The sequence below is a fragment of the Rhincodon typus genome, chromosome 15, assembly GCF_021869965.1.
Source record: "Rhincodon typus isolate 14 chromosome 15, sRhiTyp1.1, whole genome shotgun sequence".
Taxonomy (NCBI): Eukaryota; Metazoa; Chordata; class Chondrichthyes; order Orectolobiformes; family Rhincodontidae; genus Rhincodon; species Rhincodon typus.
The window spans coordinates 31,878,088-31,897,719 of record NC_063346.1 but is presented as its reverse complement, the minus strand read 5'-3'; the positions used below and the strand labels follow the sequence as shown (position 1 = coordinate 31,897,719).

General features: G+C 36.7%; 1 protein-coding gene across 7 annotated transcripts in view; it reads left to right on the top strand.

Annotated features, from left to right (window-relative positions):
• znf536 (zinc finger protein 536) overlaps positions 1-19,632 on the top strand; it is a 551,541-nt gene that overhangs the window by 420,589 nt on the left and 111,320 nt on the right. For 6 of the 7 annotated variants that reach the window (XM_048606050.1, XM_048606048.1, XM_048606047.1 and 3 more), the window contains one exon: positions 5,839-7,497. In XM_048606050.1, coding sequence (XP_048462007.1) covers positions 5,839-7,497 — 1,659 coding nt within the window. The remainder of the gene's footprint in view (positions 1-5,838; positions 7,498-19,632) is intronic. The other variant, XM_048606053.1, reaches the window with a different exon arrangement.

Here is a 19,632-nt window from a genome sequence, read left to right as displayed (position 1 = left end):
AAAATGAATCTAGGCTTCAATGACAGCAATTAGAAACACAGATTGTCCCCTTCTAGACAAGGCACTGTTTAGCAATAAGCAGCTGTGCAATAGTCTTCATATTTACAGCATATAGGCTTAGGGGAATCGTGTGGACAATTTATATTAATGCACTGTAGCTTTCCTGGGAAGAATATTTATTTCAGCCCTTCTCAGTGAATAAAGCTCAACATTTTAAAGTATTAGTATTTTATTGTCAGAGGATATGTAATACATACACATTAATATAAAATTATAACAAAGGAGTTTGTAGATTATTAAAATGCTTTTAGATCAAAAATCATACATCATTGCTTAGAGATAAAGCTTATGCTGTAGCCTCTAAAATCAATTCATTTATCACAAATGAGTAACTCTGGTAATGGGCAAACTGTGTTGAAAAATATTTTATAAAGCACCGAGACTAATTTAAAAATTTTGGTCAGATAGAAATCATTTACCTGATCTCTTGAAACAGCGTGAGGAATATCAAAGACAGTACTTTAAATAACCACGATAAAACATAACAGTTTTCACTTTTTCCTGTAATGCTAATCCACACTTCATTGTGATATCCAAATTAGGTCATTTGGTTCTATTGGGTGACCTTTGATCTTATCAGAACATTTCTCACTGGGCCATGTGCCATTTGAACTAATACAGGTTTAATTATGAAAGCTGAACAGAATATGTTACAAATCTCATGAAATAGTTAACCAGGCTTTAACAAATGCCGTGTTTAGTACACTCATCTTTATTCAAAAGGTAATTTTAAGATATTGAATGTAAAGAAGTTTTCAGATTGTTACTTTTAAAATGTTTGAATTTTTATTTATCCTTCAATATATAATAATACTGTAGTTTTTCAATGTTAATTTTGCTCGTACTTAAAGAATTATTCAAAAAGAAGAACGGATTTTTTATTGTTACCTGCTGGAAGATTATGTATGTATGCCAATATTAACCCAAGATTGCATAATGGAAAATTGAGAGCCGCCCATTGAATAAGTTATTCAATGCCTTCTTTGTTCATCATGAATAAAGCATTCTTGTGTATGCTTCATTCATTACTAATAAAACAGGCATTTAAGAAAAAAATGATAATCAGCACAAGGTCATATAGCCATGTTGTGTGACCCTGGACTTATGGAAGATATGAGCCTGTATCTGGCATACTGTGAATGTCAGTTATTGTACTTAGTGCAGTCATCCTGCACAGTTTCAGAATATTTTATTTAACTTGATTCTGATTAACCGAATTTTAGATACTGGAAATCAAGGATGATCAGGTATATCCTGTAAATATTAGAATGTAGCAGTGTTAATGAAAATCCTCATTAGTAGAAAGATACCACGGTTAGATTAATTGTAATGCTTTTAATAATAAGGACCAATTTGGTTTGTAGACAATACATGCAGTGCAGCAGGTTGGTTCCATAAATTAGAAAAAATAGTTTTTGAGATAGCAAGAACTGCAGATGCTGGAGTCAGAGATGACACAGTGTGGAGCTGGATGAACACAGCAGGCCAAGCAGCATCAGAGGAGCAGGAAAGCTGACATTTTGGGTCAGGACCCTTCTTCAGAAAATAGTTTTTGATTGTGTTGAGCCTTCAGTTTAGGCTGAATGGCTGGAGTCCTGCTTTAATGAGAGCATGACTTCTAACAATTTCTACTATATTAACAGAGTTGTTTTTATTTTTGCTGAAGTAATATTCAGTGAGCACCAGCTGTCCTCAACTATCTCATCCAAATAACAATTCATCATGTGTGAGCACAATGGTGAGTGCTTTTGGATGTTGACTAAAGAGCTTTGATCCTGGTCTCATTCAATGCCTGCCAGCCTGTACTTTATAGTAGAAGTCATTGGAAAGGAATCCTAACTAATTTTTTTTTCAACAAGTACAGCAATCCTGAGACCAAAGATGAGACTTTCATGGAGAGGAAAGACCTCCATACATTAACCAAATAGGGTCCAGAACCCTGAATCTGGAAGTCCCATTATTGTATCTGGCATGCACCATTCTTGCCAGTAGTGAGAGGGGACAGAATGTATTTTACACATCCCCCGCCTATGGAGCAACAGCACTTTCACAAGCGCAGCCACTCGGAAACAATTTCCATCTGAGGTTTTTGAAGGACCATTTATGGGATTTACAAATTTGAGAAAAAGGCCTAAACTCTCCAGAGTTCTTTAAAGAGGTCAGGTATCCCTTTTGGATTATTAAGAGTGGGCATAAATGTGCATAGAGGGTGAATAAGGTGTGTGAAATTGCCAATTGTCGAGGAAGTCAAAATCTCTGCTCCTTAAATTAAGAAAAAACTTGCTGTGTTTCAGTTAGAGAGAAAAGGTGTTTTCAATGTCATTGGATGTTTGTTGACATAATTCTGAGGCCTATCATTATAGTATTGCATATTCTACAATTAACGCAGTGGAATGCTTGTAAATTCACAATTTTATTGACAGTTCTAAGCAGTTATAAAGAGATTATATATTTTTGATGTGGTGCCAAAGGACTGGTAGTGTTCTTGCTCCTTAACCAGAAGCTACAGGTTATATCCCATACCAGCATTTGTTAGCCATGGAGGGTGAATTTGTAATGTGGCCAAACAAGTTGATTGTAAATCCTTCCAAAATGTCTATTGGTAGGTAGTAAGAATGGACAGATTTCCTTATCAGCCAAGTTGCAGAAGGCAACATCAAACCATTGCAGTAGTTAGTTTTTCTATAGAATTAAGTACTTGAAAGAATTTAAATGTATTGAATGGCATTTTACAATAAGTGATTTTTTTTGACATAATAAAGTATACAATAAATACTTAGAGCACTTCTTTTTCTTATCACATTCTGGCTACTGAGGTCTGCCCATGGGGGATAAGTATGAGTTGGCATGGATGGTGTAAGCTCAAAAGTTAGATAGTGGCGATCATAGTTAGGCACGAGTTGGTACGAAGTTGGTGTGGGGCTACACATGATAAGACAGAGGGGCATAGCTTGATATTGAGGGTTGAGGGACCATGGAAGACAGGTTGGGGGCTTGAGGAATCATAAGTTGAAATGGGTAAATGGTGATAAGGGACTTTTTTAATATAACTGGAACAGTGTCCCAGAGCACCATGGAGGACCTTTTTAAATACCCTTCCTCAACATTTGGAAACCCTGCTGTCAGCCGCCTGTACTGATTCTGGGAGTAACAAGCCTAACGTCAATTAGCACCCTTCTCCCAACCTCCCTATTTGAAAACTATTTGGATAGGTTTCTGCTAAGCTGAATTTTGAGATTCAGTCATTTTCCCAATGCTGCCATGTGTCTCACGAATGAAAATTTGTAGCTTTCCGACTGTTACACCATTTGAAATTGGTGAACTGAGCCCTGACTTGTCATCAAGACTTTGACCTCTCTAGGCTGCATAGCTCAACACCTTGCATACCAATCAGGCAACTAGCAAAGACCAAGTTGGGCATTAATTCCATATGCAAGTGCATTGCATCAAGTTTAGCTGCTGGAATAATGTGCTTAACCACACCCAAAATTTAGACTCTGCCTCCATTTACTTGAGACCAGCAAGTGGCAGCCATTTTTGGATTGCTCCCAAGCTGCTCATCAGTGAAGATTTTAATTTTCTAATGGATCCTGAGAGAGGTGGGGAAACAATCAGGGAGGAATTGGTATTTGGGAGACTGGAAAGCAATTGATAATGGATAGGATGAGGTGGTGCTGAAGGAGAATTATGTCAGCATATTTGCTGCTGAAACCCTCATCAAGTCTTTGCTGCCCCTAGGATTTACAGCTCCAGCACATTCCTGGATGGCCACCATATTCCACCTTACATAAACTTGAGGCCTTCCAAAGCCCTGCTGCCTGTTCCCTTGCTCACACTAAGCCTCACCAATCACCCCAATGCTCACTGACTGTACTAACTCTCAATCAAGCAGCATCTTAATTTTAAATTTCTCATTTCTGTTTTCAAATCCTTCCATTGTCTTTCCTGCTCCCTATTTCTATAATGTGCTGCAGGTCACAGCCCTCCAAGCTTTCTGCACTCATCTTGAGTGCATCACCAGCTCTCATCTAAACCTGGTTTCCTGATTTTAACTACTCCATCATAGGTGGCGGTGAATTCAACTGCCTAGACCTTAAACTCTGAAGTTGTCTCCTAAACCTTTTTATCTCACTCTTTGCTCCCTTAAAACCCTCTTTAAAAACTGTATCCTCGACCAACATTTGCTATATGCACCAAGAGCTCCTGGTATGGCTTTCAGGCTAATTCTGCTTTGCTATTCTCCTCCAAATGCTTTGAGATATTTCACAATATTAAAAGTGCCATATAAATTTGAGATTTTTTTCTTGTTGCTCAAATGGAGGTGGTGCAATAGCTGAAGAATTCAGGTAAGTTTTTTTTTCCTTTTTGCTGGGAATCTGAAATGACCCTTTAAGGTCTGTCAAATGTGCACCACATATCCCATGCCGGCTGTGTTCAGGGCAGACCAATTTTATAGGCCTTCATCTCACTCTATGCATATGAAAATCTCCTAACATCATTTTCAGCTGTAGCCCTTGGACACTTCTATTTCTACCTTTACCAATACGCTGGGAACCTCACTTCTGGTACTTAATGCATGACCCCACAACCATATAGAGGTGGTGCCATTGAATTTCCAGACAAAACATTGAATGGCTATATATCCATCGGCACTGAATGGCAGGTTAAAGCTGTGGAAAAATAGGATAGAAACTTCGTTAGCCATTGGAATAATTCTGACCAGATTTACGTGTTTTACATGGAGCACTTCCATAAATTTAATCATGTAGCAGCTTGTGCTTAAAAAGAAGAGTTGTAATATACTACCATTGGCTGAGGAAGATTTTGGAATCTTCAGTTTGTTTCCTTATTAATTGAGCTGATTCAATCCAGGGCAGCATTCTAGTGCCCCATTTGCTTCAGATTAGTGAACATGAAAGGGTGTGTTTTAATTAGAGACTATTCAACCCATTTTGCTTTGTTTCTGATTTACAAGAGATTATAACTACAAGAGAAACTTGTTGACAGAAGTTGATTAAGGTATAATGGATGGAATGCAATGATTATATTCCACATCCTCATTGTCCATACTATTCCATGTTAAAGAAAAATGTAATTTGTAAAGGGAGTGGAGGAAAATAAAAAAGTTTTCCTGAAAAATCTAGCGAGATGAACAGATGACCGTTATCTAACAGGAATGAAATATATAAACCTTCAAAACAGATACATTATTCAAATATATGCACAACCAGGAGAATATTATCCTAAAAAATCCCTGTTACATGAACATAGCATAATACTCCTTTTATTTATTTTGATTTAAACATTTATCAAACCAGTGCAAATACAAATCTGCATATTTAAATGAAAATGGATATAAATATGCACGAACCATTCTGCATGTTAAAAAAATGTTTTATTTATACCAAGCATTGAATGCACTTTGAACCATAGAAGTATTTTTTGAACCAGTGCTATTTTCTAAAAATTGTTAAATTAATTCTTGAATAATGCTTCACAATTAATGATAAATGACTTGTGTAGCATGTCGTTTGCTAATTATATCCATGATTTACTGCATTGTAAGTCTTAAATCATTCATTTCAATAGCATATAGAATGCAATAAAGTTTAAGGCTTTGAAATTATTTGGTATGTTCAAACTCATTTAGGCTTTTATTTAACTTATGATTTTTCTTTCTTCATCAAACTAGAGAAATAGTTTCTTGTTATAATCCAACTTGGGGTGGAATATTTGTCTGCAAAAATAAAAGCTTACTACTTTCTTTCAATTATTTAGGAGAAAAGCCGTACAAGTGCCCTCATTGTGACTACGCAGGAACCCAATCAGCATCCCTGAAGTATCACTTAGAACGCCATCACCGGGAGCGGCAGAATGGAACAAGTCCTTTGTCGGGTCAGTCTCACATACATCAAGAACATTCTGAAGAGACAGCAAACAAAAGCCAGGTTTTTATCAGACCAGAGATACTGAGAGGAGTATCAAAAAGTGTGCCAGGAACTGACCTTAGGAGTGGCCTGGTCCCTCAGCAGTGGCCTATGGGAGTTCTTCCATCTGCAGAATGCCATGGACTTGGATCTGGTGTCACAACAGAGCATCATTCTGAAAATTTGAAAACTACTTCTGAAGTATGTAGTGAAGAAACTCCCAGTCTTTCTGATCTGAGCAGAGCTTTCCAGAGCCTAGCCGGAAATGGAGTCAATTTTCAAGGGTCTTTGCAAGCTTTTATTGATACTTTTGGACTGAGATCTTTGGAGAAAGAAAAAGAAATGATGGAAAGAGTCTATAATGAAACCACAAGTACAAAACAGGCTAGCTCAAAACCAACACTTGAGAAACATACAAAGAATGTAGGTTCGGATGATTGTGAAGGAAGGGCTGAAGGTCAACCATCCGCAGGAAAAGCAGTTATCAAATCTAGATCAACTGCAGAAAAATCCCAGTTTGAACCATTGGATCTATCTGTGAGACCTCCTTCACGTGATTCTGCCTCAGTCCCCGGTGCAACCATTACCATTCAGGATAATATTACTTGGCATGGGTGTCTATTCTGTTCTTTCACAACTTCATCAATGGAATTAATGGTGCTTCATCTTCAAGCAAATCACCTGGGAAAATCAAAACGGAAGGAAAATCTTTTAGGAATTGCTGGAAATGGAAATGATCTTCAAGGTGAGCCTTCATCTGTTGCAAAAAAAACCTGTCTGCCAGTTTCTTCTGTTGTTAATAAGCAAGATGTGATAGCTGCAAAGCCACTTGACAAGGCTGATTCCTCCACTGATAAGATTTCACAACATAGCCAATCTAGTGATTCTTTGGGAGACCACAAGAAGCCTTTTGTTAACACCTTGGACTCCAGCCTAAGTTCTCTAGTCACAGATTTTTACAAACAGTTCAATAAATATTCAAATGTTGGTGGTCCAGGAACACCTATCTTGAGTACAGCTCATGAATCTGAAATGAAATGTCCATCTGCCAATAAACTGAACCTTGTTTCACCAGGAGCCGCAAGCATGAGTCCTTCCGGTGAAGTCAGTAATCAACCATGCAGTGATGACACAGGGTCTGTAAGTGATCAACATGTGGATGATCAAGATGCATTAGCAGACATAAACCAACCGTTAACGTCTGATGAAGAAAGTTCTGACGAGGAAGATCCGATCCATAGTGCAGCTCTTTCACAAGGATCACAGAACCTTCTGAGCTCCATGGGTAAACCTCAAGGTGGACCTTGGCACAATTTAAATTTTCTGCCATCTCATGATATTCCACCAGGACTGGTCAAACAGGAGCATGTCCATGACCACCAGCTTCTGGACCAGCAGATGAACATGCTCTCTGTTCTGAGAGCTTACAGCACAGACAACATGGCAGCTTTCAATGGTATTGGAAATAGTTCAGTCAGCGGCAGCAGCACTAAGAGATCAGATTTATCAGGTGGGTGTCAAATAACTCCAACTTTCAAAAAGCAATGAACCCATTAGTCAGCTTAAAAACCCTTTAGAGTACAGCTTTATGGAATTTCAGTATAACTTCACAATATGCACCTACTCTCTACCGTTAACTCGTCCCTTTTCTCAAGTTTGCACGTCAAAATTGAGACCATTCTTTTTCAGATCAATTATTATAAGTATTCACAGCTAATGTTTAATAGCTTACAAAGTCTTATTAGTTACAGAAGCATAGGATTAGGATTTAATTATTGGGCGAGTTACTCATGGAACTGAAAAAGATACTGGGCATGTTTCATTTGATAGATAGATACCATTACAAGTGAAGCATCATGTTGTTACTTTCTACAGAGTAACTAGAAAATTGTGTTGGAGTTTGTTTACGGACTCTATAGCCTTTCAGTTGGTCTTTAGTTGTAACACATATTCCACCAGAACAGAATTAGAGCTGATAAATGCACTACCTGTAGCAGCAGTAGTCTAGTATTACTAGCAATCTAATTGTGCAGTCCAATTAAGTATCTGTCAAAGTTTGAAAACAATTCTATTTGTATAATGTACAAAGTCTGCAATCCTAGAAGATAACTGGCTACACACAGAAAAATGTACAGTAAATGTTATGGATTTTTTCTTTTAAATGATTTACTCTTGAAATCAAGGTGTTTTTCTGACTGATATCCATTTTATGGGATTTTCTTATGTACTGTACATCTCAATTTTTTGGAAGAAAGTCTTCACTTTGAAATGAGAAAGATATTTATTGTGTTTTTTTAATACATTCATGGGATTTGGGAGCCATGGGCAATGTCAGCATTATTACCTGTTCCTTTTGGCCTGGAGAAGATGCTGTTAAGCCACCTATTTGAACTGCTGCAGTCCGTGTGGTGAAAATTCTACCACAGTGCTGATATGTAGGGAGCTCCAGAATTTTAACTCAGTGTGATGAAGGAACACTGATGTATTTCCAAGTTGGGATCGTGTGTTAATTGGAGGGGATTGTGAAGTGGCGTTCCCATGCACTTGCTGTCCCTGTTCTTCTAAGTGGTGGAAGTCATAGATTTAGGAAGTATTGCCAAATAAATTTGAAATGTTTACATCTTGCTCACTTAACTACAGTCACTGCATTTCAATATAATTAATTCCATGTGAAACACTTTGAGAGATGTGATCGTCGTAACATGAATGGAAGACTTTCTTATTTCAATAGATCCTTATTCTTTGTTGTACACAGGCATACTTTCACTGCAGTTTTGTGCACAGATTCAATTAAATCTAAATAATTAGTCAATAACCAAAGTGAATCTTAAGATATGGACAGTAGATTTCAGTTTGATATTCTCTTAACTAATTAATGAAGTAGTGATGATTTGATGTAGTTGACCACACAAGGAAAGAACGGGATAAAGCTGAATTGAATAGAAGTACTAAGCATGGCATGCACAACCTTGTTAAATTCAAAACAGGCAGAACAATGGATGAACTTACTTTTAGTTCTTATGTTTCAGCTGTGTAGCCAATACTAATTTTGTAAAGTCAGGTCCATATACATAAACATCTTTGCTTATACGTTTTACTTTGCAAGAAACAAGATCGGATGTGTGCCCAGCATTGTATTTAGGACTATTTAAATTTGCATCAATGCCAGCTCATACCCAAAACCTGTTTTTATTTTTGTAAAGTCACAAGATATATTTTTCTCCTAGCTTGCCCATTGGTGTATAAGGCAGACAAAGTGCATGCTCTTATCAGTTTCTATAGATAGGTTTTTCTGGAACAGGTCATTAGCCTGTCACTAGAGCTTTAATTTGAGGTGAGCTACGCCACATCAAGCATGACTGACCAGGTGCCTCACTCACTCACTCATTTTGCCTGCCATATTGGAAAGTTTTCCATTTTCCAGTAGTTGTCAGCTATAATTAAAATGGTTACTACAGTGGCTCTGACTACTGCAGTGAAGGCACTTAACTTACACTGAAGCAGAGATAAATTTGAGTGACCTGCTGTTCTGTCACATTGACCCATTAATTACATAAACAGATTTTTATTAGATTACTGTGACAGTAAATGTCTCATGGTAGTAGAGTATGTGGGACTGATAAAGGGTCAAAACACTGTCTTATTCTAGAAGAAGGGGACTTTTTATTTATCAGTGACCAAAGTGGTTGGTATTGTCAACTTTTGTCAAAGTGAAACATTCACTTTGCTGCTGATTGCAAAAGTCAAATTAATTTATCCATATTATGAAAGACTGATAAAAATAGAGAGAAAAAGCTTGTTACTTTATTTTAAGAAAAACGTCTTTTGGACTCTCAGACGTAAAACATTCAGCTTAATGAAATACTGCATGCGGTAATTCGAAAACAGAGGAGTGGGAACTCTAAACATAATCATGCACTGGAAGAGGCTGAAAGAAGATGCATGAAAGTAGAAGTATGTAAGAAAGGACAGATGAAAATAGATGGTGCATTTCACAATGTAATTTATACATATACATTAACTGAATGTAGGAAACATGCCCAAGAAATTATAGACATTGTACAGTACAACACTGAACTCATGTCTAATCACCTGAATTCTATGATTGTGTTATGACCTTTTATATACAGTTTGATAAAATTTATATGTGCATTTTTGATTTATTATTAAAAATATGCCCATTAACTGTGTAAGATTGGTGTGCATGAGGTTTGGGTAAATGTGCAATAATTTACTATGAGGCAAATAACAGGAATGATCGAGGAATTGAGATGGAACTACATAGGGCGATCATGTCATGTAATAGAAAGCTAAGTAGTTTTTTTTTGATATGATACTGTCTGAAGCTTTGTAAATTGCCTGGTATATCATATCACAGATGTAACATGATTCCTGTGATAATAAGGAATCCACATAAAAGCCTTTCACTGGAATGTTAAAAAAAAGTACTGTAAATGCTAGAAAACTGGAACAACAACTTAAAATGCTGAAAATACTCAACAGGTCAGACAGTATCTGTGGAGAGAGAAATTGAGGTAATATCTCAGATTGACAGCTTTCATAAAATGTACAAAGGAGCTGTTCACAATATTTCATTATAAGTAAAGAATAACATCGGTGAATCAAAGGCAAAACTTGGGAGTTTACAAGCTCTTGTAAAGTATTTTATATGCTTGATAAAATTGTGCTAAATTTCAATAGATTCCACTTTCAGCGCAGAGTTGAGAAAACCAAATATAGCGCTGGGAATTAGTCATATAGGGAGGTGGTGGCACAGTAGTAATGTCACTGGACTACTAATGCAGGAATGCCCAGGCTGATGCCCTGTGGGATGGAGGTTCCTGCTGTTGGAATTTAAATTTGATTAATTAATGAATCTAGAATTGAATGCTAGTGTCAGCAACAGTCATCATAAAACGATAAATGATCGTCATAAATGTCCATCTGGCATGCTAATGCCCTTTGGGGAAGGAAACCTGCTAGCCTTACCTAGTCTGGCTTATATGTGACACCAGACCCAAGGCAATGTGCTCAACTCTTAACTGCCTGTGAAGTGGCTGAGCAAGCAACTAAATTGAAGGGCAATATGGGATGGGGCCACAAATGCTGACCATGTCAAAAATATCCAAATCTCGTGAAAGAAAATAAATAAAACAAATTATTTGTAGGGCTCACAATTTTCTGGTCATTGATGTAAAGGATGAAAAATTTGGGAACAGGAGAGTTTGATGTGTGCATCCCTGCACATGCCTCTCGGGCCCCTGTGCCTTTAAGTACCAGCATACTGGAAGCAGAACCTTTTATATTAAATTGTGTTTTATTTTCAGTCATTTATGCATTAACTCTGTATCTCAGTTTTCCACATTGTTAACCTTTCTTGTAACTCCTTCACTAAGTTAAATAAATCCATTTATAACAGATTTCCTACTTTATAGTAAAATGTTCTTTACATATCTTCCAAAGATAGGCAGCACAGAGGAATAAAGTGTTTGGTTTTCCTTGGCTTTGAACTAAAGAAGTTAAATTAATGCAATTGAATATGTCAGTTAGAAATAAATAGTGTAACTGAAATTCCCAAATTTTCCAAATATCTTTAATAATTTATGTTGCTTTTATATGGCATCGCTATTCATATGGACAAAAATTCATGTACAGTTAGACAAATATAGACACAAGAGGCATGCCAGCAACTGGACTTCCAAACATACTGAAGTAAGATTTGTAAGAGCATTTCCACTGGCAATCAGTATTGATTCATTAGTATTGGCGGATTTGGAACAAAGGCAACTAAATGGAGTTGAGGTAAATATTAGTCATGAACCAACTGAACAGCAGAACAGACTTGAGGGCCAGAATGATCTACTCTTATTCCAAAGTTCTCATTTTCCTACATTGTCCTAAAATCACTGCACTTCTTCCTAGGGATGTAATCATGTTTTAAGAATGGGAGGGGAGAACATCAGAGGCAAATCTGCGATGTGAAGTAAGGAGAGAGAAATGAAATACACACCAGCAAACACAAGCAGTAGTGCATTCTGCTCCCCCACCCCCAGGCCCCGCCCCCTCCCCCGCCACTGTTCAATCCCCAGTAGTTGCACCAATAATTTTCTCTCAGCATGGATTCATATTAGTAGATCGGGCACGAAGCTGATGGAGAGCCAATCTTCAGTTGTGTGCAGGGAGTTTGCTGCATGTCCTCCTGTACACAGACCTACTTTTGACTCTTTTAAATATTATAAGGGAAGCACTATGTCTATCAATGTCCATAAATGTTACCATGTCAGGCATCAGGGAGTGAAGCTCCAGAAAAAGAATCCAAACATTGACGTAGAGAGACTTTCATTGCCAATTGTCTTACAATTATAAGAGATAGTAGGAACTGCCGATGCTGGAGTCTGAGATAATGAGGTGTGGAGCTGGAGGAACACAACAGGCCAGGCAGCATCAGAGGAGCAGGAAAGCTGACGTTTCGGATCTGGACCCTTCTTCAGAAATTACAGTTATAGTTTTAAATGTAACTAACTATCAAAGTATTTTTGATCTGTTGTCACACTGTGCAGTTATTAGTCCAATAGTATTAAAAGTCTGATGTCTAAGACATGATGGCAGCCATGTGTTAAACTTGACAGGAGTATCTTGAATGCTGAAATAGTGGCACACTAAATGTAACCTTTTTTCAGACCATATCACAGTATGAATTGAAGATAAAACAGGAAGAAAAACAGAAGTTGCTGGGAAAGCTCAGTAGGTCTGGCAGCATCTGTGAAGAAAAAAATCAGAGTTAACGTTTTGGGTCTGGTGACCCTTTTTATTTACAATACATACATAAGTTGCAAGTTTTAAGTAACAAAGAATTTGCAGTAACAGCTGATCCTCTTTATCACTAACATATAGCCACTAGTCTATTTTGATCAATATCATAATGACAGCAAATGTCTAAAACGTGCAATATTTTTATTTGATTCATTCATTTTGTTATTTAAAAATTTGTATGTCTTTATTAGAGAGGCTACAGATAGTGCAACAGAATCCTTACTCTCCATTTAAAATGATTCCTTTCAAACCATAACTTACATTTCAGCTACAAAACATACTTAATTGTATCATTTCTGTTATAGTGTAAAAAAGTCACAGTCAGAGCTTAACTGCTATAGGAAGGATGTTATTAAGTTGGAGAAGGTTCAGTAAAGATTTATCAAGATGTTGCCAGGACTGGAGGGTTTGAGTCATAGGGTGGAGGAGATCAAAACTAGGGAACATTTTTTTAAGGTTTAAGATTTAAGGCATTTTTTTAAGATTTAAAAGGGACTTGAGGGGCAACTTCTTCACACAAAGGGTTGTTTGTATATGGAATGAATTGCCAGAGGAAGTCGTAGATGCAGGTACAATTACAACATTTAAATGACATTTGGACAAGTACATGAATAGGAAAGGTTTCGAGGGGTATTGACCAAATGCAGACAAGTGGAACTAGTTTAGCTTGCAAAACTTGGTCAACGTGGACTAGTTGGACTGAAGGGTCCGTGTCCGTGCTATTTGATTCTATGAGTCTATGAAACCTGTAATGAGGTGAAAGGAATCCAGCAGGCAAGTCAATCTTGCTACTGTCAGCATTCCACTAATTATTTTGTTGTGGATAGTTCCAAAAAACAAACCCAATTTCAAACAATCTCTTCAGACATGTTATGATACACCACTGGATCAAGTGGGTCTTGAACCTACAGACTCAGAGGTAGGGGAACTACTATTTCACCAAGACCCTTTTGTAGATAGTGCCTAAAAAATATTTTTAATCACCTGTGAGGATCCGTTATGATACATCTCTGGGCAGGTGGGACTTAAAGCCAGACTTTCTGGCCCAGAAGTAGGGATATTATCTCTGCATCACAAGAACCTTATGTTGATAGTGCCTATGGTGCTTCAATCTATTATTGCTTGCTTGGTAGACTAAATGATGATGTGATGAGCCTTGTACATGAAGGAATTCAGCATAATCAAATTACTTTTGAGTCAGGTACTCCTTAATTACAATGATTTAATACAGTCAGTGCGATCACTCAAATGTGTACAGATCCAAAGAACAGAAGTAGAGACACAAACTGTGGACTGTGTGCATATTAAGAATGTTTTTGCTGCTGATGATATTGAGGTAGTGTTTAAAATTTGGACAAATCATTGCTTGAAGTCAATCCAGAGATGTCATAGAAACTAAAATATAATACTTGGATGTTCCACTGAAAAGTGACTGGAAGGTGGTAGTAGATTGGTTTGCATCTCTGATGCACAGGAGCCAAATGAAATACTTTGTAAATTAAGTAATAGTTTGAGGCTTTAATGTTGAGAATGAAAAAGACCAATAACTACGTTGGATCTTCTGTCTCGTCTTGTTTACTTTCACTAATGATTCTTTCTTCTGCAAGGCTGCTAACTGTAAATTTTTTCACAATATATGCATGCCTAGGTTTGGGGAAGACACAAGGCAAGCACAATGAGTTCCCATGCAAGGAATGTGGTAAAGTCTTTAACCAGCCCAGCCACCTTAGGACCCATATGAGGTCACATACAGGTAAGAGCTGCAGCATTAAAATCATTTACCAAAACTGGTAAGGCAATAGAGTGCACTGACAAACTCTGTTTTGAAATAAACAGAAAACAAGCAGGTGCACATTTCATAATATAGTGCCCCTTAAATTCCCTAGCTTTAATTTCCATTTCCATAAAGTTAATTGAGATCTCCTTCTAAACTTTGTAATTTCTAAACAGTTTGTGAAAACAAATGTTGCAAATCAGTGTGCCTTAATTTATTTTATGACTGCTACAGAAAAAAAAATGATCATACTGATTTATAAAATTGATATTTATATTTTCCTCAGTAGAAAGTTCAATTATAATATTTCACATTGAATCATCCAGTTAATCTTACCGTGATCAATTAAATTAATCCTGATTTGACCATCTTAACCTTTACTAAATTTTAAGTCAGACCTTTTTAAGAAATTAGCACTAAATCTAATGATAGATTTTTTTAACCAAGATCCAGTATAGACTTAACAAAATTGATATTTAAAAGATGTATTTAATATTTGGAAGCAGAGCAGATCATAATGTGACAAATAATGAAATTAGGTGTTTTATTATCAAATGCCTGCATTGCATACTTCTTAGAGAAACTGTAGTTTGAATACACAATTGAATATATTTAATTAATAATTAAATGGAAAACAATCCATTAACAAATGTTTTAATTGCCCCAATAAACTCTTTATGTTTGTAAAAGTTGTCCGCTGCAGCTTGCCTTGGTTTGTGTTCCTTATTGCCTTGACTGATTCTATATTGCTTGCAGTGTCTTCAAATATTTTTGTCATTTAGCTTGTGCTGTTATTCGTTCTTTTTTCATAGTAGATGATTTAACCACAGTTCTGCCCAGTGACAATTATTTAGAAAGTCGGCTCTCCAAAACATTTTTGTGTATTTACTAGTCCAGTTCAGGACTCCAGTAATAATTCTATGATTCTGTAAATAGAAAAAATGTGCAGGGTTCTGGGGAACTGACAAGAGATTGTCATTAAGTTAAAATGTTCAGAGAGACAGTGCAGACAAGATGGGCCATGTGACTTCATTCTGCAATTCTGTGAATAGAGCAGGTTTGATCAAAATAATCTGCCACACAGTGCTTTCTACTGTTGGGACAATTTACTTAATACATTTATAGCTTGATTAGTGTCTGATTCAGGCTATGGATCATTTTGGTCAGCTTCCTCTTTGTATTTCTTCCTGCTGTGCATATTAGTTGTAGCATTATAGCATCTATGATCAAACAGTTTGAGAATGACATCTGTATTGGTGTTGGACAATTATTCTAGTACAGTTAAAAACTTTCTGCTTCATTCACCAATATCAGATTTAGGATTACACAGATCCAGATTTTTGAAAAATTAATTCTAAGTTGTAATTTTAGTACATAGAATAGTACCTGTGCTGAAGGAAACAGAACCTTTAAAGGTTTTCAGTGTTGATTTTAAAAAAAACATGCATGGGCTTTAGGTAGGAGATTTATTGATGATTGTCTAATTCAGGAAACGAGTGATTATAAATATGATGGTATTAAAATCAAGAACTATCCTGCCTCAATTCTATTTTCTAAATATAGATTCAAAATCTCTGGGCTTATTAAAAGACAGTTTTAGAAGTTAGATTTTGAGAAACCAATGGTAACCCTGGTAAGAACAAGAAATGAGGAATGCTGTGACTTTTAAATGTTGTTTTGCAAGAATTTCAACTGGAAACAAGTTGCATTTTCTTACAAAATGACAAAGGTTGAGCTTCAATAGTTTACATCTGTTCCATTTAGATAAACAAAGAAAACTGACTGGAAAAGTAAAGGTACAGATATCCTGAACTCTCTCTCAAGAATGGAGAATGTCTGGCAGGCAACTTTATCTAATTTACTGTGGAAAGCCCTGGGTAATTATGGAGTTGTATGTGGTTGTTGGGAAAACCATAACTTGCTTTAAGGATGCACCATGATCCGTTTCAATGAACTGCAGCATTGAACAAGTAGACAATTGACGAGATGATCATGACTTAAAGACCCTTCTTCAGTAACCTAATTTGTGCAGTATCATTGTAATATGTATTGCTGGTCAAATTGCTTCAAGTTATTTATCTCTTTGATTGTATATTTGGGGTTAAGCAGGTAATTTAGATAGTATGGTACCTCTTAGTACCTCTTAAGTTCACATGTTTTACACTGAAGTTTCTCAACATGCTGAAATACCCTACATTATTTTGTTCTGGGATTGTGAAGATATATTTTGGAAAGGATGAAGCAGTAAAAGAAATCCCTTCTTCATTTTAATAAACAGAACACTCAAATTTGTTGTTTAATAGGTTCCTTAGAGCAATTAATATAACTTAAAGCACATGGTGGCTGCATTAGTCAGTGAAAAACCACAGATATCCAAGCTCTGTAACTTCGGTGTAATGAAATTTCAGCTTCCAGTAGTTTAATTCACCAAAAGGGACAAAGCAATTTGCTGTGGTTTATCATCACCAGTGATCAAAATTTATTTGTGTCTTCCAAAATACTGCAGCATACTCTTGTAGCCAACATGAGGAACATTTTGTTTGTAGTACTGACCCAATTGTTAGTGTGAGATATAGATGTATATCCATTTACTCCGAGTTGAAATGCCAATATAATGTGTCTGTGAGGAAATAGATAGGTTGTAGTATATTGTTTTTATCTGAGATGTACTTCATCAACATGACCAGAAATTATCTTACTGAAGAAAAACAAGTTCTGATGATAGGCACAAATGCATTATCCTAGCTGGTGCATCTCTGTTAGATGTTAACATAATTTCAACATAACCTGTAGATTCAATAAAATGTCATGGTAATCAAATGAATTTTGTTGTAGGTGCTTAACCTCAAAAGATGCAAAAACCTTAACCACGGCAAGTCCACCAGCACCCGAAAAAAGAACAAAAAAACAGGCCAACCTTCGATCCTTCTGTAGAATTTGCATATTGACCTGCTGACCATTCCTAGCAGTTTCAGTTTTGTCAAATTTGAGGCATTTGCATTTTTCTTTTGTAATAGTGATATAATATGGATTTTACTATCCTGGTACTGACTGGCAGCATTTTGTAAAAGCCGGAAATGAAATCATCAATACTGCACTTGCTCAGTCAGACAATGCCATATGGGTTGATCTCTGAATTCACTTTGAAATTCAAAGCATTTTGTTGTCAATGGTTAATGTGAAAATTAGATTCAGGTGAAAATCATTCCACAATATTTAACATTGAATGCTGGTTCTTTGAACATTACAATTTAAAATAGTTGATTTTGTACTCAGTAATATTCAGTAAAACTAAACACAGGTTCATAGTTCCTCAAATGTGGAGCCCCAGGCTGACTGGATAGTGAAGGTGGCATTTGGTATGCTTGCCTTTATTGGTCAGTACATTGAGTATAGAAGTTGTGAAGTCATATTGCGGCTGTACTGTACATTGATTAGGCAATTCTGATCTCCCTGCTAAGGGAAGGAAGTTGTGAAACTTGAAAGGGTTCAGAAAAGAATTACAAGGATGTTGCCAGGGTTGGAGGGTTTGAGCTATAGGGAGAGACTACATAGGCTGGGGTTATTTTCCCTGGAGTGTCAGAGGCTAGGGAGTGACATTATAGAGGCTTATAAAATTATGAGGTGTATGGATAGGGTGAATAGACAAAGTCTTTTCCCTGAGGTGGGGGAGTCCAAAACTAGAGGTGAGACAGGAAAGATTTAAAAGGGACCTTAGGGGCAACTTTTTCACACAGAGGGTGGTGCATGTATAGAATGAGTTGCCAGAGGAAGTGGTGGGGGCTGGTACAATTAAAGCATTTAAAAGGTATCTGGATCGGTATATGAATAGGGGGATTTTAGAGGAATATGGGCCAAATGTTGGCAAATGGGACTAGATTAATTTAGGATATGTCAGCATAGATGAGTTGCACCAAAGTGTCTGTTTCCATGCTGTACAGCTGTGTGACTCTATGATATGGACAATAAAATTAACACATGCTTAAACATGCATTTCTAATTAAATCTAAGAAAACAATGTTCAGTATCTCACATCGTAATCACTTATTAATGTCCCAATTTTTAATGTAATATCACTTTGGTTCTCTGTAATAAAGACAGCCCATGTAATTATAAAAAAAGAACAATTTGTTAAGTTTATTGCATGAGTTGTATTTGAAGCCACTTCTATGCTTGAAGCCATTTGCTGCTTTCAAAACCAAAAAAGGAAGGTTGATCCATGAGATCATCTTGTTTGACATGGAGAGCAAAATATGGAAAAACTATGACAACAAAAACAGAAATTGCTGGAAAAGCTCAGCAGGTCTGGCAGCATCTGTGAAGTGAAATCAGAATTAACGTTTTGGGTCCAGTGGGCCTTCCAAGGATTCAAAACGTTAACTCTGATTTCTCTTCACAGACACTACCAGACCTACTGAGCTTTTCCAGCAACCTCTGTTTGTGTTTCTGATTTACAGCATCTGCAGTACTTTCGGTTTTTATTTGGAAAAACTATGGATTCCTTTAGAACATCGAATGATTTGGCAGCTTTTTCATCATTGAAGTCCCATTGATCTAAAATAGGACTATCAGTTTTCAGGAAAGTAGTTCTTCCTGTACTCCAAGGAAGGCACATGTTCATTTATTTTAAACAGAAATGGGCCCTCATTGAAGATGATTTTAATTTAACCAACCTGGCAGTAAACTACTTCGGATCAGGTTAGCCACTATTTTTTTACACCACTTTTGGTTTTATTTCCTATCAAATCAAGCTGCTTATAAGGTAGGCAGGGATCTGATTTGAGTGGTTTTCCACTAGGTGAGTTTAAAAGTGTATTTTATAGGAAGACCTAAAGTAAATTTATTGTACCACCACAACAGTAAGGATATACTCTAGAATGGGAGGGATCAGTCTATCAGTTGCAATGCACATTACTATTTTACCTGACTAGCACCATTCTAAGGGCTAGTAGGAACTGCAGATGCTGGAAAATCTGAGATAGCAAGATGTAGAGCTGGATGAACACAGCAGGCCAAGCAGCATCAGAGGAGGAGGAAAGCTGACGTTTCGGGCCTAGA